At 43.5% G+C, this 21750-nt stretch overlaps 1 protein-coding gene across 1 annotated transcript in view; it reads right to left on the minus strand.

The window, feature by feature from the left end:
* Positions 1-402: 402 nt before the first annotated feature.
* LOC142426550 (disintegrin and metalloproteinase domain-containing protein 20-like) overlaps positions 403-21750 on the minus strand; it is a 40460-nt gene continuing 19112 nt past the window's right edge. Inside the window, exons 3-4 of the mRNA XM_075532190.1 lie at positions 2106-2503; positions 403-1487 (exon numbers count right to left, since the gene is read on the minus strand). Coding sequence (XP_075388305.1) covers positions 403-1487; positions 2106-2503 — 1483 coding nt within the window. The remainder of the gene's footprint in view (positions 1488-2105; positions 2504-21750) is intronic.

A 21750-nucleotide genomic window follows, 5' to 3' on the forward strand; every position in this document is an offset into this window, starting at 1 on the left:
TTATTTATTTATATAACTCGTTAACAGTCAACTCCAACTCAAGACAAAGTTGTGTGTATCAGAAGAGCACTCTCTTCCATACAGATTTCAATGCTGCCACCCCATTGTTCAGAGTTACATGTGGGCAAAACTCAAGCTTGCAGCCTCTCAATTCTCTTTTACAGCATCTATGATTTTCTGTTGTCACCCATTTGAGTATAAAATATGTGCCCAAACAGAAAATTAACTATATTTCAGCACACAAACACTCTGTGATTGACCAGATCATTTTATTTAGGATAAAATTCTCAAAGTAGCCAGTGGATGATGGGATTGTCCCAGTGGTTTTAGGCCATTTTCATAATAATGCTGATGTTATTTTATCTAACAGTCCTTCTGTTACAAATTAGCAGGATTTCCCTGCTATTGTGCTGTAGCTTGTTGTTTGACTCTCTTCTTTTCTATCATTCTCTTGATCTGGGAAAGTGCTCCAATGAGGATTGATAAAAGCAAAAGTACTGCACGACTGGACAGTACCACCAGCCACTGGTTTACATTCACAAGGATTCTGGCTCGCAATGCAGGATCCTTGTCAGGAGGAGGGCCACTATCGATGCTACCACCGCCTCCTTTCTCTAGACATGTGGGTGGTTTCCAACCTCGGAGACAGTGACAGTTTCTTTTATTGTTACACACACCTCTGTAATTGCAAGTTGACACGTTGCAGGTAAAATTCAGGTCTTGGAAATAGGTACATGTCTGGTTATGACAGAATCTTCCTGGCCCACATGAGGCACCGTCAACTACAAGTCCCATGTATGGCTTCTCTGTCCCAAAGTGAGCATCATATCCAAAGCATGTTTCTTCTTTAATATCTTTAACGATTATTTGGCGAAAGGTAGAGTGCTCCCCTCCACCAAAGATTTCGGTGATACCCTGGCAGTGCAGCATTCCACAGAAAACATCATCTGCTTCACATTTAACAGGTTTTCCGCCGCCTTTGGTCACCTGCACCCCACAGTTTCCTACTCGGTCACCCACTTTGTTTAATTTGCTATAGCATAATGGCGAACCATCTTTCGTTTGATAGCCAAAAAGGGCTTGGCATTGCATATCACGGTCACTACAATTTCCTGCCATACAAACAGCTTTTACCGAGCAAGGTGTTCCGTCCTGGACATAAGTGTCAGGTGGGCATTCAGGTGTATGCCCGTCACAGTATTCTGGTAGATCGCAAATACCAAGTATGTCTCTGCAAAGAATTCCAGGAGGAAGATATTTACAATTATGGCAGCAACTTCCTCCATCACACAAACTGCCCAGGGTCATGATGCAATTGGTCCCACAACACTTATCTTGAGCACATTCTTTCAGGGAGCCACAGTCACATTCTTCCCTCTGATTTACAATCTTGTCTCCACAGCGAGGAGCTACATAAGGCATATTGTTGTATGAAGGCCGTCTATCACTCAGACAAGTGTCCCAGTTGGTAAAGCGATGGTGGAATGCTACATATGAACAATTACTCATCGTGTCTAGAAGGCCAGGCCAAGGAGCCATGACACAGTGTGTTCTTCGAAAACAGTAGCAACCTGACGTATCATGGGAAACCCCTACGCCATGAGCTACTGCGTGTGCTGCAATACATGCAGACAGAAACAGGTGTTTATCACTTATATATACATATCCCGCTCCCCAGTTGGGATTGCATAGTGAATTGTGGAAGCAATAATAGGTGATGCCTCCAATAGGTGCTCCTGTAAGAAGCAATGACATAGAATGGTCTCCAATTAATTTACTTATCGCTTTGTCCTTCCACAAGCCATACTTTTCAAGCACATGTGAAGCACCCCTTTTGCTAAAGTGTTCTGCTCCCCTATCAGTCCATATGCAAAGGATCTGTACATAGGAACATAGATGCATAGTTTCATAAATGGTATCAATTATGCTGTTCATAATCATGATTGATTCTACTACACGCGTAGAATTTTTGTCATTTTTTTCATATAAACTTCTTGTCACTGAGATGTGAAAACCTAAATATCTCCTGTGGCCAACCCACAGATACACAGGCCCTGCTCTAGGAGTTTCAACAAGTTCCTGCTCTTCCAGTGCTTGCTTCATACCTTCTTCTTCGATCGTACACCTTTCAACCCTTTGCGATGCTTCCTCTAAAACAAGGTTGGAAACCACATGTTCAAATGTGGAGGAAGCCTCCAGCGGTTTGATTTCATAAGTGAGGTCATCCACCTGCAGCATACCTCGCAGGCCCCCATTGCAGGTGTCCAGTGTGGCCATGGATCCAGGAACGCCTTCGAGGTAGCTGAAGTAGTAACAGTCTCGCGGGACATAGGGGTGATCTTCCTGCATGGCACCTTGGTCGTTGTTGGTAACAACCAGAAAATGTCTTGGCAGCAAGGTCCTTTTAACCTTCATATGAATCACATGCCTTCGGCCCTGGAAACGTATACTATAGGAGAGTTGGTCTCTCCTGTCAGCTCCACTCACCTTATGGTGCACCTTTCTGGGAATCACAATTTCAGAAGAAGTGAAGCGCCATCCTAGTGGGCCACGGGAGCTGTACACAGAGGATAGGCATGCCCAAAGTACCATCAGCAAGAGAGGACGTCTCCAGAGGACCAGGGCCCAGGCACACTCCATGAGGGAGGAACACTGGAACCACTGGAAATCGATCAAGTAGTATGCCAGCTAAACTGTCCCTGAGTAGGAAATGTCCCAGCAAAGCAGTGCTATGGAGAGAAGTGAGACTTGGGATACTGCCCTCTGAGAGAAGGGTGAGGGGCATGTTTATGACATAACAGTGAATACATGCCCATTAAAGGGCACTGGGATTATTGAGCTAGGCATTTGGGGAGAAGGTCCTAGAAATGGAAGAAGTAAGAAAATTGTGGAATATTGAATATGTATGTGAGCCAAAGGTCCCTCATGCTCTAGCTGATGTCACAAGGGAATAATAAATGTGTTTGTCATGACTTTAGAACAGATCAATCTGTTTTTCTCACAAACTATGCTGACTAGAGTTTACATCCTTTGGACATGTTGTCTGGAGAGATCAGCCCCTGGAGCAGCACAGCATGCTTGGAACTAAGAAGGACACAGAAAATGAGAACGGCCCTCGACAGGCTGGTCTGACACACTGGCATCAGTGATGGGCTGGGCCATGGGAACAGTCGGTGGATGGCTCAGGACTGGGCAGTATTTCCTTCCGATAGACATAGGTCATCACGGCTCGCATCCGCCTTGATGGCACCTGACAACAACATGGTGTGTAAGTCCTCGTTCTACTCACCTGCTCTGATTTTTATCATACTGTGGATGTGGCATGCTTTCATTTCCTCTAACAAACGGAAGTCCGGGGTTTCCTTTAGTGCAGCAGTTCTTAACCTGTGGGTGTGGTCACTTTGAGGTTCAAATGACCCTTTCATAGTGCTTCACCTGCTTCATAACATTAGCAAAATTACAGCTATGAAGTAGCAACAAAAATAATGTTACGGTTGGGGGGTCACTGCAACATGAGGGACTGTATGAAAGGGTCGCAGCAATAGGAACGTTGAGAGCCACTCATTTAGTGGGACTTCGTATGACATCAGACTTGGTCCATTCTCAAAAGGTACAAGAAATACATCCTCCTTTCTTCCCTTGATTTCTATCACTATGTGAAATTCTTTATGTGTTCCCTCCAATGGTCATCTCTACCCCACCGAGCTACAGGGTCAGCTACACTGTGAAATGCTAGCAATGTCCATCCTATTTGCACCCGTTCAGGAAATACAATCTGGAAACGCAGTGGCCCTGTAAGCCGCTTAGAGGGATGCCACAAACAATACATAAAGAAGCAAAGAGAGAATCTTGAGTCCCTTACACCAACCAGGTCAAAGACGAGATAGGTGCGGGGGGGGGGGGGGTGAATCATCACATTCTAACCTTTCTAACCTGTTGAAAACAATTTCACTTTCTTAAATAAATTTTTATTGGCTTAGTTGGGGCCTTACATTTCAGATAACCTATTTGGTATTCAACAGTTTTAACTATGTATCAACACCCCTCTCCCACACCTCTCTGGAAAAAAAGGAATAACTTACCCTATCCTCTTCCTGTGGTTTCTCTGCCCTCTCTTGTGGAGTACTAAGTTAATACCTGTCAACCCTCTAGCTGATTGCTTCACATTTCCTCCCCTTGCCCTCCTCTCCTTTGGTAACCATCAAAGTCCTTCTCTGGTAAGAAAATATTTTTCTTTTTCTTAATATGTGTATATGTCTGTGTGTGTGTGTTTTACAACACTGGTCTCATACAATATTTGTCTGTTTGGGATTTATTAATTTCACTCAGCATAAAGCTGTCCAGGTCCATGAGTGTCTTACACTGCTTTGTGGTTTCATCCTTGTTTATATTTTCATTTATTTATTTATTTATTTATTTATTTATTTTTCAACCAATAAACCATCCACAGTTTAATGAAAGTCCGATGGGTAAACAAATGGTTAGAGTTCTAGGTAGGAAACGTTATGCGTGAGGTGAACATAGGGTGCATTAGAGCACAGGACAGGGATCTCAATTAGAGTCAACTCTTAATTCTCAGGAAACTTCCACCAGCCTCCTGGGGACATGGCCAAGTCATGCACAGAGTTAGCAGTGCTTTGAATCCGGAGTACAAAACACTACCTATACAATAATCTTTATTCTCCCAGTCAGTGACTTCCACTCATTCAGGATTGGTCGGAGGGGACTTGAACCCATACCCAGCACAGAAAAGCCAGAGATCTCCAGTTAGTTATCCAAGTCATATATGCTCTAACTGCAGGGAGGTATTCTGGGTTGGATCCTGGAACAGAAAAAGTACGTGAGGGGGAGGGTTGTGAAGTCCATATAAAGTGTAGCATTTACTTAATAGTGTTAGACCAATGCTACTTCCTTAGAGGGAACAGATGCACCAAAGTGGTGCTGGAATACTTGTCTTTAGAAGGTGTAGCCCGAGGCTGGTCCCTATGGGATAAGAATATGTTCACTGCATGTGCTGAACTGCACACTACTTTTCTAGCCACTAAGGAAGATCTGGGCAATGGTGAGAGCCATCTGGGCGATGTGAGTCCTGAAGCCTGACTTTGCTCAGCCATTTTGTGTCTGTAGCCAGGCCAAGTGTGGCCTGGGAGACCTCAGAGATACCCTGGCCAAGTTTGCTCTCTTGCTCTGGATGCTGCATCTGGCTCGGCTTTATCTGCCCTCTGGTTCTTAGGACTTGAGCCAGTGACTTATCACTCAACTTGATTTGTCAGCTTCCTCGCCCTATGAGTCAGCAGCCTGCTGCCTCACCTGCCAATTTGCATTCTTCAGACAGCAACCACGTGGGTTCAGAGAAGCCTCCAGACTGATATGGAAGTAAGGATTTTGAACAAATAACTTTTCACTTGTGTCGCTTCTGAGACAGTTAGTGAGTTCTGTAACGCATGGCAGTGAATTATGGAGCCTTGAGACAGGAGGGGGAATCCTGAGGGGAGGTGGTCTCATAGGTGACATGGTACAGCATTCGGAGAAAGGTGGAGACTTGGGAGTCTTTATTCTCTACTTCATAGGGGCCAGCTGTGTGCTGAGCCTTCGAAAAGAAGTGATTGGTGCAGTTGAGTAAGATAATAAGCACACAATCACGCTGCACTATATGTGCAATTTAATCATAAAATATATATACATATATATTTTTAACTGTATATAGTTCCCCACTTCACATTCTCACGCCCCCTTTCAGGTTCTGATCAGATCTCCCCAGTCACTCCATCCCTCCAATTCGGGTTCCTCAAGCCTCTTCAGCCCCTTTCCACATCACTTACGCAGCCCAGCTGGATTCCTCCCACCACAACATAAAAACTAGACCACCCTAGTAAGGCGTCAATCGTTTTCGCTTCCTGTGGTTCTCAACCTGTGGTGTGAGCCCTTTGGGGGGTCAAACGACCCTTTCACAGGGGTCGCCTTAGACCATCAGAAAACACATATTTCACAATATATAATTACATATTGTTTTGTGATTAATCACTATGTTTTAATCATGTTCAATTTGTAACAATGAAAATATGTATATCAGATATTTACAATTCAGAACAGTAGCAAAATTACAGTTATGAAGTAGCAACGAAAATAATTTTATGGTTGGGGGTCACCACCACATGAGGAACTGTCTTAAAGGGTCGCAGTATTGAGAAGGTTGAAAACCACTGTCTTAATAGCTTCACCATCTACATCAGAGAGAGATGAATTCTCAAAGCAGACAGGGAGGACTTACAAAATCCCCTGGGCTGGCTCTCTAGAAACCAGCACAGAGACACACTGCAAGAAGAAGTAGGTTATACATAATTCGACAGAGGAGCCCTGGTGGCACCGTGGCTACACACTTGGTTGTTAGCCCAGAGACCTGCAGGGCAAGCTCACCCACAGCGCCTCCGGAGGACACTTCTCAAACTGCTCCGAGGACTTCAGCCCCGGAAATGCTAGGAGGCAGTTCCACCCTGTCATACAGGGTTGCTATGAGACGGAATCAACTCAGCAGCACAAAACAATAACAACACATGATTAGATTACCTTTTCCTGATCTGTAGTCATAAAAAAGGAATCCCTGATGGTACAGCGGGAGAGAGATGAGGCTTCCTGTGTCCACAGGGAGTTACTGGCTCAGAAACCCCCAGGGGCAGTTCTCCTCTGTCCTGTAGGTCGACACAAGTCGGAACAGACTTGATGGCAGTGAGTGTGGAGTCTGGGTTTCTGGTGGTGCAGTGGGGGTTACATGTTGAGCTGCAGTTTGAAACAACCAGCCGCTCCGTGGGAGGAAGATGAGGCTTTCTACTTGGTGAGGGTTTCTACTTGATGACTTTTTGACTTGATGACGGTGAAGTTGATTTTGTTTAATTTGCCAGTAACCACAAAATATAATGAATAGAAAATACTAGTAACAGACAATAACTATTCGCCTGTCAACACCAACAGGAAATCTGCACTAAAATGGGTGGTCCCATTATAAATTCTGACAAATCCAATGCAAGCTTCCTCAACTGTTAAGACAGCAATATTTCATTAAAAAAAACTTATGGTACTGGTAAATTAGAGCTAAGGGACAAAACATGACTTTTTCATTTCTAAGGTAATCTACCTGAATACTAATCACTCTTTCTTTTTAAAAACTTTGTCTTATAAACTAGGATTCAAGAATCCTATCAGGAAAATATAATCATGGAAACATATATTATACTAGGAGCGCGAACACACGAGTGCACACATGTGCGTACAGATAGATGAACTACAATAACGTTCAATGACCTCAAGTTTGAAACTATAATACAAAAGGGTATTAGTGAAGGCGAAGTATCTATTGTCCTACCAAAGAAAGTTCAGTGAGACTTATACCTAAACGAGTTAATGGCTAATGCCATTTAAAATGTAAAATGACAGGCTAGCCTCCTTTAAACTCTGGTCTGTTATATGGTACGATGATAGGATGAAATAGTTATTACACAACAGGACTCTGCCCCAGTCCATGTCTGGAAATATGAAAAGGTAAAATAACTCTTCTAAAATATCACTTCAAGTAGCCTATATTTACTATATCACCAAAGAGCCTGTTGGCATAGTGGGATCAAGTTGGGCTGCTAATCGCAAGGCCAGCAATTCAAAATCACCAAAGATGAGGCTTTCTGCTCCCATCAAGACGGACAGCCTCAGACACCCACAGGGGCAACTCTCCTATCCCACAGGGTCACGGTGCAGAAGGTTTTCTGCAGTTACTTCCTCCAAAGTGGGCAGGCAGCCAATTCCTTCTCCGTGCTTGGTCTAGGATCTCCACTGAAAACTGTTCACTTTGAATGACTGCTAGCATTGAAACACTGGTGACACAACGTCTAGCATTACAGCAACACACAAGTCACAACAAACTGACAAACAACTCCGTGGCACAGTAGGTTTGGGGTTGGGATTGTTTTGTTTTGGACTATACCACTTGCCGTAATCTATCTGTTCATCGATCTTTTCCCAATAAACAACTGAGCTCTTTAAGAGTAACAAGCACATTGCCCAAGACAAGCCAAGCTCGCTGTCATTGGGTCAGTTCTGACTCACAGTGAGCCTATAGGACAAGGTCGAAGTGCCCCTGGTGGTTTCTGAGACTGCAACTCAATGAGAGTCAAAGCCTCATCTTTCTCAAGCAGAGCAGCTGATGGTTTCAAACTGCCGAGCCCGCAGTTAACAGTCCAATGTGTAACCCACTCTGCCACCAGGGCTCCTTCTTAGGGCAGGGTAGTCCCCCATAAGTGCAAGCTGAATGAATGACTTTGCAGCTGTCATCTGCCTCAAGGGTCCCCTAACAAACCAATTAGTAAGGCCTTAGTATGCTGTGTCTATATCATGCCAATACATTTAAGCAGCAGACAAGCTGATTAAAAAAAATAATTAGCAGCAACTAATGTTTGCAGAAGAAGTCACAGTGATGTGATGGCTGTGCGCTGAGTTACCAACTGAAATGTCAGTGCTGTAGCACAACAGTGACCCTGCGGGAAATGGCCAGCAACCTGCTCCCATGGGGATTGCAAACCCGGAAACTCTTGGGGGACTTCTCAGTCCGTACTGGTTGCCAGCATCCACACTGATACACAGCATGGAACAGACATAACATCTGTAGGAAAGCAGAAGCTACCTATCATATGGGTCATACAAACCAAAAGCTTAAAAACTGCAGCTTGAACATAGAGAAAAATATCCCCAAGGGTTTTTGGGTTTGTTTGGCTTTTTTTTTTTTTTTTTGTCTCTGATGACTACAAAGAGAACTCTACCAACAACTTTTTCTTTTTAAAAAATTTTTCCTAGAACTTTCTTAAGACAAAATCCAAGACAGTCACTGAGGAATCTTTCATTAGGCTAACAATTTAATCAAGAAATTAACTATCCACACAATTAATAAATTAGACCAATCACCAAATGGAATGAAGCCCACACCCAGTTATGCGTGCTCAAACTGTGGGGCAAATGCCGTTAGCAAGTTTCTCCTTGAGACCGCAGAAAAGAACCAAGCAACCCTCTGCACCGCGGAGAAGGCTGAAAACCATTTCTTGTTCTCACAAGCATGTACCCCAAAGTAATTCCTTTCTACTCCCACCCCCACAAAGCCCTCCCACCTTCTTCTCCAGTCGACTCCCATCAAAGAATGACAGGGGACGAGCACTTTCACTAAGGACTCCCGATACAATAAAAGGGCCAAAACAAAAAGCGGAAACCTCACCGCCACCCAGTCCAGGCTGACCTGTAGCAACCCCCTGTGGGTTTCCAAGGCTGTAACTGACTGCAACTGTGGAGAGCCGGCTTTCTTCCAGAGCTGCTGGGGTTTCAAACTGCTGACCTTGACAATCACAGCCTAATGTGCAACCACTGCGCCACCAGGGCTCCTTTTATAAAAAGACAGTGCAGCGAAACAGCTCTTTCTAAATATGTCCACATCTTCCACTGTGTTCCTACACTGATTGAATTCTCTATCCAGAATGACCCATCCAGGAAATGGGAAAATTCTCAGAATACAAAATGACCTGTTTGTTTAATGCATTATTCTATTGCGGTTCCAAAATCCATGACACGCTCTATCAGAAGGGTGTCCTTCTGTCAGCACCTTAATTTAAATGAAAAATCACTATTTCATTGTGAGCAAGTTCTTCCCTTATGTAAATCAGTCACAAAATGCTTTAAAAACAAACCAAAAAAAATCAAGTTTACTTAAAAAACAAAAACAACTTGTCTAATCACTAAAAGGGTTGAAAGTTCTACATATCAAAAAACCTTCACACACACAGAAAAAAACCTTCACCCAAAAAACTTTCCCTGCTAGTTCTCCCTGACATGACAGGACAGGTTGTCCTGAAATGATTAGGATCTCCATCAAATACTCTCAAATGTGGTAGGAGCCACATACAGCACTTGTAGAAGCTTCATTAAGAACGTGGCTTCAACATTAAAAAGTCAAAGCCTAGAAGAGTCAGATATGTGAACTACAAAGTTATGGAAATGCACAAATGTCTACAACAGAAAGGGGAAGTACACAGAAAATTGTGTGTAAAAAAATCACCCTGCGATTGAGCTCTGAGAAGCCAAAGACCTGAATGAGGTTTCTGAGGTTATCAACACATTCACGTTCCAAATTAAAGCAATTCTATTAAAACACAACCGTCAGCATGACATTCTACCACGACCACTAACTCTGGGTCGGAATGTATGCAATAAACATAAAACAGGTAGGAGGTCCACTTTGTGACGGGCACTCTTCTGGAGCTTTCCCATCAGAACCCACCTAGGCCTGCTATCACGGTGGTGAGTCAAAGGCCATTATTATTTTCCTCCATTTTACGGATGAAAAAAACCAAAAGAGGCCTAGATAATTGAATCCACCCAAATAGACACATCAACGAAGAAAAAGGGCAGGGAGTTTAACCTAGTCACCTAGCTCCTCAAGATTGGCTCAAATGCAACAACAATGGTGAGGCTGGCACACGACTGGGCAGTGTTTCCTTGCTACACACAGGGTCACTGAGTTGGAACGGACTCGACAACAGTCTGGCTGTTGGTCTGGTCTGTAAGTGAATGGCTAAGCAAAAGGTATAGAACAGCGGTTCTCAACCTGTGGGTCGCAACCCCTTTAGGGGCCGAATGACCCTTTCACAGGGGCCGGCCAATTCAGAACAGTAGCAAAATTACAATTATGAAGTAGCAATGAAAATAGTTTTATGGCTGGGGGGTCACCACAACATGAGGAACTGTGTGAAAGGGTCACAACATGAGGAAGGTTGAGAACCTCTGGTATAGTGAAAGAAAGGCCTGACCGTCTATTTCTAAAAGATCAGTCTTGCAAACTCAACGGAGCACTCTACTCTGCACACATGTGGCGAGTCAGACAGCACCTGGCAATACAAGTCTGGCCCCTAGTTCATGTTGATCCGGGATGCTGTTTCACAGGAAGGGGTGTGCATGCACTTTTTAAAAACCTGACAGCTGTTTTGGATTCCAAGGATGGCACAGAGCAGTGAGCAGTGAGCAGTGGCACCCCTCGCGACAACCCATCAAAAGACTGAATAAGGTCTGAGCCTCAGCTTCCCGTATGTAAAATGCGGGTACTTACCTCACTCATTTACTGTGAAGGTCAAAGGATGCAACATAAACAAAAGTGTCAAGTGCAGTATCCCGGGAAGGGTTCTTAACCTACGGTTCACAGACACCTAGGGGTCCACAGATGGGCCACGACTTCAGAATCCACAACTCTCCAAGCTGTCTGGCAAACTGTGCCTGTGGTCATTTTTAAAAGAGTCATCCTTGGCTTACTGCAAACTTTCAGGGGTCCGTGAGCCCCAAAAGGTTAAGAACCGAACCCTCGAGTGCAATGTAAGCAGCTCGCCCGTTTCCTTAAGGAAGATGCACCCAGTCTTCCCAAAAGCTACCATTTTATCACACTCACATCACCACCACCCCGCCCCGGCTTGGTAACTAGTAAAATCTATAAGCTTATGCTCCCAATTTTCTAGCGATTGTCTCACACGGGCTCCATCCTTCTCGCCACCGCGACGCACACCCTGCATTGCCTCGTCCAGAACGGTTCCCTAGATGCACGGCGGCCGGGCCAACCGAGGAGACGCTACAGGTGGGCCGTCGAGGCTTGACGCCTCGCTGCTGCAGGCTCAGAAAAATGTGTCTCCCCGAAAGTACGAGGGGATCCAAGCCCCCCCACCCCCACCCTTGCCTTTTCCCTGAGCTGAGGGGCAAGTCTCCCGGCTGTGGCCCGGCTTGAGGGGTGGAGAGCGGAGGGTTCCCCGGCGCAGCGGCTCGAAGCGCCGCGAAGTCCCTGCCGCGCCGCCCCCGGAGGCGGCAGCAGCACCGAGCACACCACGCCCAGGCAGAGCTGGGGTTCGGCCCCCGTCGGAAACCGGCTCAGGTTTTCCATCCTTGTTTTGAACAACCCATAATATTCTATTGTGTTTGTGAGTGTGTGTGTTTTATTTACCAAAGTGTTTTATCTATGATTTAAAAAACCCCAACATGTAGTTCTTTTGGTACATACTCCATACATCATAAACTCAATAGTGCAATTATATTAAAAAGCTTGTATAATCATAATCCATTTAAAACATTTTATTCCTCCTTGTACTCCATGTTATTAGGCTCCCCATATTTCCCTCCAGTACCCTGCCATACTCCCAAGGAACCATTAATCCCGTTACTTTTTCTATAGATTCTCCATTCCTGGCTTTCACGTACCAAAAAACAACGAAAAGCAAAGGCCCAAAAGAACTATCAAGACAACATGTACAATGCGCTTGACACCATGGATGTTATTGATTGTGATAAGAATTGTATGAGCGCCCAATAAAATGAATTAGGGGGGGGAAAGCTATCAAAAGTAACCAAATACAATAGAGAAAAATTTCAATAGAAAAGATAGCAGCAAACATTAAAAACCAGGCAACATGGTTTTCCTCCTTGGAGGTAGGAGAGACTCTCTGCTCACTCCCTGGGTGACATTGCAGTTGACTAGACTCATGGAACTATGCCCCCAGCTTGAGAAGCTGCATGGACCTACCCTGATGTAACTAGACCTCTAAAGCCGCAGAAGCCACGTAGACAGCCCTGCCAGCGCTGAGATGCTTACAACACCACTGGATCCAAAGACTTTCTACCCACTGGCCTGTGATTGTCTTGCATTCGGAGTCATTGCATGTGTTTCATGAGACTGAAGAGGACTTTATAGATTGGTATCAGATATAGGGGCTAACATCAGTTACAGGTTTGGACTGGACCGGGTTGGGGTACTTTCTTAATGCACAATTACCCTTTATATAAAACTCTCTCTTATACACATATGAGTCTCCCTGGATTTGTTTCTCTCCTCTTTCCTCACTGGTTTTTTTTTTTTAAATCCAACTTTCCCATATTCCACCTATCTTCTTTTGTACTAGCTTAACAATTTATATGGATTAACCTTTTCTTTCAGACTGCAAATACATTTGTACCCCCCATTGGATTAATATCCCCCCCCTCAAAAAAACTAGGCAACATTAAAATGGGTCAAAGGAGAGATCAAATGATCTGTTGTTATATTTTAGCCGAACTATGTCTGCTAGGATTCACTTTCAAAGGCACTCTGTGTGACGTCCCTAGTCCATAGTCCAGGAGGACTCACTGGTTGCCAAATCTTTGTGTACTTCCCTTCACTTTTTTTTTTAACCAAAACGACTTTTAAATTGCTCCAAAGAGAGTTCAAATAAGATATTACATTACATTTTAACCTAGCTACCTGTACTATAATCACGTCTACAATGCTCTCCGGCTGGTTGCAATGCTGTTTACATCCGTAGACTATTGTCACAGGGATGCACCAGAGGCTTAAACTAGGTGTGGATCCTGCACAAGCATATGGGTCTTCCATCATTACCCGTAGCCTTCTGCAAACCGGGTGTTCACAATTTAAATTCTGATGCTGTCCCCGCCTTCCTATTTGGATTATATTATTTACCATCCTTGCATCACCAGAGGCTGGTGTGATTCTTTTAAGTGGGCTTAGTTGATGCCTCACTTTGATGGCTGTTTGTTTGAAGACAAACATTTAAGACCCCAGAAGCCATTCCTTCAGATACCCAGGGACCATCTATTTTCTTCACTATACTTTGCTATCGCACCCATATGTATTCAGTGATTTCTTCATGAGGGCAAGTATCAAAGAGTCATGTCATAACAGTTAATTGCTTTTACATTGGGACTAAAATTACATGTGAGCCCCAAATCCATTCATTTATCTATGGTTTATATATGGCTCTGGTTCACCTTACAGACATCATTGTCATTTAAAAATAATAATTTTATTGGGGTCTCATAAAACTCATATCACAATCCATCCATCCATTGTGTCAAGCACACTGCATACCTGCTGCCACCATCATTCTCAAAACATTTGCCCTCCATCCAAGCCCCTGGTATCAGTTCCTCATTTTCCCCCAACCTCCCCTACCCCTTCCCTCATGAACCCTTGATAATATATAAATTATTACCATTTTGACATGTCTTCCACTGTCCTGCGACTCCCCCCCACACATCCTTCCATAGTCCATCCCCCAGGGAGGATGTTGTATGTGCATCCTTGTAATCGGTTCCCCCTTTCTGCCCCACCTTCATTCCACCCTCCTAATATTACCACCGTCACCAATGGTCCTAAGGGGTTCATCTGTCTTGGATTCCCTGTGTTTGCAGTTCCTATCTATATCAGTGTACATCCTCTGGTCTAGCCAGATTTGTAAGGTAGAATTGGGATCATGATAGTGGGAGTGGGTGAGCAGGGGAAGCATTTAGGAACTAGAGGAAAGTTGTATGTTTCATCATTGCTACACTGCACCCTGACTCGCTCATCTCCTCCCTGCAACTCTTCTGTAAGGGGATGTTCAGTTGCCTACAGATGGGCTTTGGGTCCCCACTCCACACTCCCCCTCATTCACAATGATGATTTTTTGTTCTTTGATGCCTGATACCTTCGACACCTCATGATCACACAGACAGGTATGCTTCTTCCATGTGGGCTTTGTTGCTCTTGAGCTAGATGGCCGCTTGTTTATCTTCAAGTCTTTAAGACCCCAGATGCTATACCTTTTGATAGCCAGGCACCATCAGCTTTCTTCACCAGATTTGCTTATGCACTCATTTGTTTTTAGCGATTGTGTTGGGAAGGTGGGCATCATGGAATGCCAGTTTAATAGGACAACATGTGCTTGCATTGAGGGAGTACTTGAGTGGAGGCCCAATGTCCATCTGCTATCTTAATACTAAACCTATAAATATATGCACATAGATCTATTTCCCCATCACATATAAATATATTTACATGTGTACATGCCTTATTTAGACCTCTATAAATGCCCTTTACCTCCTAGTTCTTTCCTCTATTTTCTTTTACTTTCCTCTTGTCTCACTGTCTTGCTGAGCCTTCATTTGGGTTTCAGTAATTGCTCTTGGTTACACAGCCCTTAATCAGACCCTACCTTCTTACACCCTCCCCACCACTGATTTTGGATTACTTGTTGTTTCTTTGTCCTTGGGTTTGTTAACACCACTTCCTTGCCCCCACCCCCCCCTCATCCATGTCCCTCTGGGAACTGTTGGTTCAGTTGTTTTCTCCTCCAGATTGTTTATCCACCTAATCTTATCTAGATAGACCTGCAGAAATAATAATATGCCCTAAAACAACACAGAGCAAAACCAAGCAACAAAAGACCAATGACAAGAAAAAAAAAAAAAGCCTGTAAATAGTTCAAGGTCTGTTTGTTGACCTTCAGGAGTGTTTTCCAGTCGAATCTGATGGGATGCGGCACCCTGGCCCCTAAGTCTATTTTTTGGTATTCCCTCAGGACTTCCTTGCTCTGCTCCCCTTGCTGGTCTGTTGCATGCCCTTAGTGTTTTGCCTCAGTGTGGTGGAGTCAGATTGGGCACAATTCCCACACTATGTCTCTATTGTCCCTTATAGCGCTATGGGTCAGTGAAGGATGCTGTGTCTGATAGTGGGGCTGGCCATAGGGTCCTATCAATGCATTGGCTGCTCTGAGCAGGGACATTGTCCTCAAGGCTTGGTGGGCCAGGATGTGCTCCACTCTCTATTCCTACTCCATATTTTGCTCCCATGTACTCTGATCAGACATGTCCCTCTCCCTGAGCTGTAGCTTCAGTGCTGTCCTCTGAAGTAAATTCTTCTAGGGGGAGGGGCAGCTGTCCACATAGTTGGGAATGGGGCTGGCCCCTTAGACCTCTCTACTGGTCCCCTGCTTCATGCCAGTATGTTGCATTCACATCTTGGAACACCGAGTTGAAGTCTGGTCCCTCTCTCCCTGTGGAGATATAAACATACCCTCCCCTTGGTTGGCTTAGACATCATTGTCATTTTATGTTAGACATAAAATGACAGTCTCATCCCTGGGGCATAAATAATGCTATTGATAGTGTGGTTAATTTAGCCAATCGAATAGAATTTAAAACACTGTTTAACAAAAGAGATTATACAAGTGTACACTGACTATGAACTGTAATAGATGAATTATTTGTACCAATTACATGCTAAAGTGACTGGCACTATTTGCACAAGCAATGGTGATTGGTGATTATGCAAATCTCTGAATAATATTCATTGTGAGGGCAGAGCCATACCTACCATTTTAATACACATCTTAATAAAGCAAGGAGGGCATTAAAATAGTAAGTATATGGTTGTTCCAAACCACCTGTCCAGTTTTATACTGATGGACACTTAAATTGTTTCCTTCCATTTGCTCTCATGCACAGAGCTACAATAAACATAGGAATGCACATGTCTGTTCACCCTGTGATAGAGGAATCTATATCAACTTGAATTTTCATGGAAGTGTAGGAGTAAAGTAAAATCTGTTCATCAGGTTACTACCTGATGATGCCTCTTAGGGGTGAAGGTGACTTATACAAAGAAACTGGGAAATTCTCTCTTTCTCTCTCTGCTCACTCTACCGTCCTGCTTGCTGGGAATCTGCCTGAGAACTACTTGCACTCTGCCATGTTCCTACCTACGTAGGACCCATACGACTCAGCCCCCACCAGCCTGTGGTCCACCTGCTTCCTGATTTGCCTCTCAGAATCACTGACCTGCAGCTACATGAGACTGAAGAGGAATTTATCGACGAGCCTCAGACATAAGGACTCGAGTTAGACTGGGCAGGGATTTCTTCTTGATATATAATTAATTCTGTATGAAAGACTCTTTCTCATACATACATAAATGAATGTTTCTGTAGACAACCCGGCCTAACAAACACAATAAGACTTGTTCTCCTTTTGCATATATACCCAGCAGTGGGATTGCTGGATCATATGGAATTTCTATTCCCAGGTGACACCATATTGCTTTCCACAGTGGTTGTACGTATTTGCAGTTCCAACAGCAGTTCTAATGTTCCCACTGTCTTGCCAGAATTTGTTGATTTGTTATGTTTTTAATTTAGCTGTCATTATGTCGGTGTTGCTGTCACCATTGTTTTTGATTTGCATGACCTAGATTACTGACTGTGAATATTTGTTTCTTTTTTGTTTTTTTTTCTTTTTTTGAAATTTTATTAGGGGCTCATACAATTTTAAAAAAAATCATTTTATTGGGGGTTCATAAAACTCTTATCACAATCTATAATTTATGAATCCATTGTGTCAAGGACATTTGTGCATTTGTTGCCATCATCATTCTCAAAGCATTTGCTTTCTCCTTGAGCCCTTGTATCAGCACTTCATTTTCCCCCTCCCTTGCTGTAACTCCCTCCCTCATGAACCCTTGATAATTTATAAATTATGATTTTATCATATCTTATACTGTCTGACGTCGCCCTTCACCCATTTTTCTATTGTCATCCCCCTCAGAGGAGGTTATATGTAGCCCTTGTAATTAGTTTCCCCTTTCTATCTCACCTTCCCTCCACCCTTCCAGTATCACCACTCTCACCACTGGTCCTGAAGGGATCATCTGCCCTGGATTCCCTGTGTTTCCAGTCCCTATATGTACCAGTGTACATCCTCTGGCCTAGCCAGATTTGTAAATTAGAATTGGGATCATGATAGTGGGGTGGGGGCGTGGGGCGAGAGGAAGCCTTTAGGAACTAGAGGAAAGTTGTGTGTTTCATTGTTGCTACACTGCATCCTGACTGCTTCACCTCCTTCCTGCCACGCTTCCATAAGAAGATGTTCACTTGCCCCTAGATGGCTCTTGGGTCCCCAGTCTTCATTCCCCTTCATTCACAATGATTTGATTTTTTGTTGTGATGATGCCTGATACCTGATCCCTTCAACACCTCATGATCACACAGGCTGGTGGGCTTATTCCATGTGGACTTTGTTGCTTCTGAGCTAGATGGCTGCTTGTTTACCTTCCAGTTACATTACCCTTGATCAAGACCTACCAGGCCTCCCACAGCCTCCTCACTTGGATCACTTGTTCCTTTGTCCCTGAGTTTGTTAACACCACTTCTTTCCCCCACCCCTCCTTTCTCATTTCCTGTCAGAACCGTTGGTCCTGCTGTTTTTTCCTCCAGATTGTTTGTCCAACTTATCTAGATAAAAGTGCAGAAATAACAACATGCACAAAAACAAGACAGAGCAAAACATAGCAACAACAAAAATAATGACCCCCCCCCCCAAAAAAAGCCTGTAAGTAGTTCAAGTACTGTTTGTTGGCCTTTAAGAGTGTTTTCTGGTCAAGTCTGATAAGGTGCTACATCCTGGTTCTAAGTCTATTTTTGGTACTCCCTCAGGACTTCCTTGCTCTGTTCCCTTGCTGTTCTTTTTCATTTCCTTAGTGTTTTTCTTCAGTGTGGTGGGGTCAGATCGGGCTCAATTCCCACTGTGTCTCCAGTGTTGTCCCTTATAGGGCTATGGGTCATTGAGGGATGTCATGTCTCACAGTGGAGCAGACCCTATGGCCTTTTCTGTGGATTGGCTGCTCTTGGTGGGGATATCATCCTCCAGGTTTGGTGGACCAGGATGTGTTACACTCTCTCTTCTTCCCCACTCATTTGCTCCCATGTGCTCTGATAAGACATGTCCCTCACCCAGAGTTGCAGCTTCAATGCTTGTCCTCTGAAGTAAATTCTCAGGGGGAGGGTCAGGAGTCCACGTAGTTGGAATTGGGGCTGGTCCCTCAGACCTCTCTATTGGTTCCCTACTTCATGCCAGTATGTTGCATTCACATCTTGGAGCACTAGGTTGAAGTCTGGTCCCTCTTTCCCCGTGGAGATATAAACAATAAGCTCCCCTTGGGTGGGTTAATACCGTGTCCTCCCGCTACACATTTCTTTTTCTTTTCCCTCCTTTTCCACCCCCTCCGTTTTAGTTGGCTACCATATATACCCCTGGATTGAGTCTGCCCCCTGCTATATTACCTGGACCTAACACCAGGAATGTTTGTATGTAGTACCTTTTTCCCTATGCCCTTTTTGCATTTTTTTTAAAGTTTATCTCAGTGGACTCATGTTGTACTTGTACTTTTGTGCTTGGCTTACTTTCCTTAGCATAATTTCCTCCAGGTCTTTCTATGCAGTGGTAACCTCCATACGTCCATCACTGCTTTTTAGCAATGCGTAGTACTCCGTTGTATATATGTAACACTGCTTTTTAATCCATTCGACAGTTCATGGAAATTTGGGTTAGTCCAACTCCTTTCATTTGTGAACTGTGCGGCAATGAACATTGGAGCACATATGTCTGGTATTGGTTTGTTTCTTACCTCTTCTTCATATATGCCCAGAAGGGGGGTGCTGGGTCATATGGTAGCTCGATTTTCATCTGTTTTAGATATTGCCAGATTGATCTGCATAGTGGCTATACATACCTACAGGTCCGCCAGCAGTGGGTGAGAATTCCTGTCTCCCCACAGTCCCTCCCAACACTTGTTGCTTTCTGATTTTTTTTAATTGGGCTATCTTTGAGGGTGTCAGGTGGTATCTCATTGTTGTTTTAATTTGCATTTCCCTTATGGCTAAAGATTGGGAACATTTTCTCATATGTTTATTGGTCATTCAGATTTCTGCCTCTGTGAAACTTCTATTCAGGTCCTTTGTCCACCTCCTCAGTGGGCAATTAGTTTTTTTCTTTTTCAAAGGTATCAGGGTATTATACATTTTAGTAATAATGTCTTTGTCTGATGTGTCATTTCTAAAGATGTTTTCCCAGTGCATGGGCTCTCTTATTACTGTCTAGGTGAATTCTTTAAATGTACAGAGATTTTTTAATCTTTATCCTACTTGTCAATTTGTGCCTCATTTTTTGTGTCCCTTCCTATTTCTGATAGTCTATGTATTCCCTGTGCAAAAGTTCTCAAGTTGGTCCCAATTTCCTCATTGATGGCCTTAAGAGTTTGGGCTTTTACCTTGAGGTCTGAGATCCACCTGGAGTTTATTCTTGTGCATGGAGTGAGATAGGATTTTAATTCATTTTTATGCAGGTAGTTATCCTTTTTCTCCAGCACCACCTGTTGAAGAGGGCATCTGATTCCCATTGGATATTTTGGGGGCCCTTTTCAAAGATCAGCTGTTCATATGCAGATGATTTTATTTCTGGGTTTTTGGTTCTTTTCCATTGGTGTGAGTATCTGTCTTTATACCAATACCATGTGATTTTGACCACTGTGGCTGTATAGTATGTGCTATGGTCAGGTAAAGCAAACCCTCCCACTGTGTCCTTCTCCTTGTGGAGTTCTCTGCTAATTCTGTGCTACTTCCCTCTCCATATGAAGTTGATCATCAGTTTGTCCATTTCTTTGAAGAAAGACGAAGGTAAGTGTATCGGGATTGCATTGAATTTACTGTATATACTCGAATATAAGCCGACCCGAGTATAAGCCGAGGTGTCTAATTATTACCTGGGAAACCAGAGAAATTGACTGACTCAAGTATAATACTACGGTGGAAAATGCATAAGCTATTGGTGAGTTTCAATAATCAAAACAAATGAAAATAAAATTACTAAATATTGAGACATCAGTGGGGTCATGTGTTTAAATATTTATTTTAAATAAAAAACATAAATAAAAGGACAAGTCATTTAACATTAGTAAACCAGCACAGTAAGTGGAAAATAGGTTCAACAAAAATAATAAGGTATCAAAAATGATACCTTAAAAGTACTATTCCCTGAGTTCAATCAGCAACCAAGCTAAAATGTAAAGAGTTAAAATCCTTCAAAACTGGATTCCTCATCATCGTCTGTATCCCAATGCAGAGCTTCAGGTGGTGTGAGGTCATCATAGACGCTGTCCTCACTGAGATCGCCGTCATCACCATCACTGCTGTCATTTTCATACAAAGCGCAGTCTTCACTGCCATCCATAGCATTACTATTACTCCATTTGTGGAAGGCACGTCGCACCTTGTCTTCTGGAATGTCTTCCCATGCATCTCAAACCCACTTTGCTATTAACTCTATGTCAGGCTTCATGAGATTTCCTCCTTTTGTTAGGTGGGCTTGGCCAGATGACATCCATTCATGCCACCTCCTTCGCACACGTGTATTCAAAGACACACGTCATAGAATGGCTCTGATCATTTAGATGTGAGTAAACAAACATTCAAAAGCCCTGCAGTGTCAGCGGGCTTTGAATGAACAGCAGAGCAACAGTTCACCCACGAGATAACGGGCGCTCGTCCCATTGCCTCAGAGGGGCCTCAGTGAGATGTTACACCTTGCTGGGGTACCACTGTCCCGTGTATAAGCCAAACCCCAGTTGTTCAGCAGTTTTTTTGTGCTGATAAACTCGGCTTATACACAAGTATATATGGCATAGTGCCTTGGATACAACTGACATCTTTACTATATTGAATCTTCCAATTCACGAGCATGAGATAGTCTTCCATTTGTTGAGGTCACTCTTGGTTTCTTGTAATAGTGTTCTGTAGTTTTCCTCATATAACTCTTTTTTTTTTTTAAACATTTTATTAGGGGCTCATACAACACTTATCACAATCCATACATAGACATACATCAATTGTATAAAGCACATCTGTACATATTTTGCCCTAATCATTTTCTTTTTTTTTTTTTCTTCTTTTACATTTTATTAGGGACTCCAACAACTCTTACCACAATCCATACATATACATACATCAATTGTACAAAGCACACCCATACACTCCCTGTCCCAATCACTCTCAAGGCATTTGCTCTTCACCTAAGCCCCTTGCATCAGGTCCTCCTTTTTTTCCCCCC

The sequence above is a fragment of the Tenrec ecaudatus genome, chromosome 14 (genome assembly GCF_050624435.1).
Source record: "Tenrec ecaudatus isolate mTenEca1 chromosome 14, mTenEca1.hap1, whole genome shotgun sequence".
NCBI classification, from domain to species: Eukaryota; Metazoa; Chordata; class Mammalia; order Afrosoricida; family Tenrecidae; genus Tenrec; species Tenrec ecaudatus.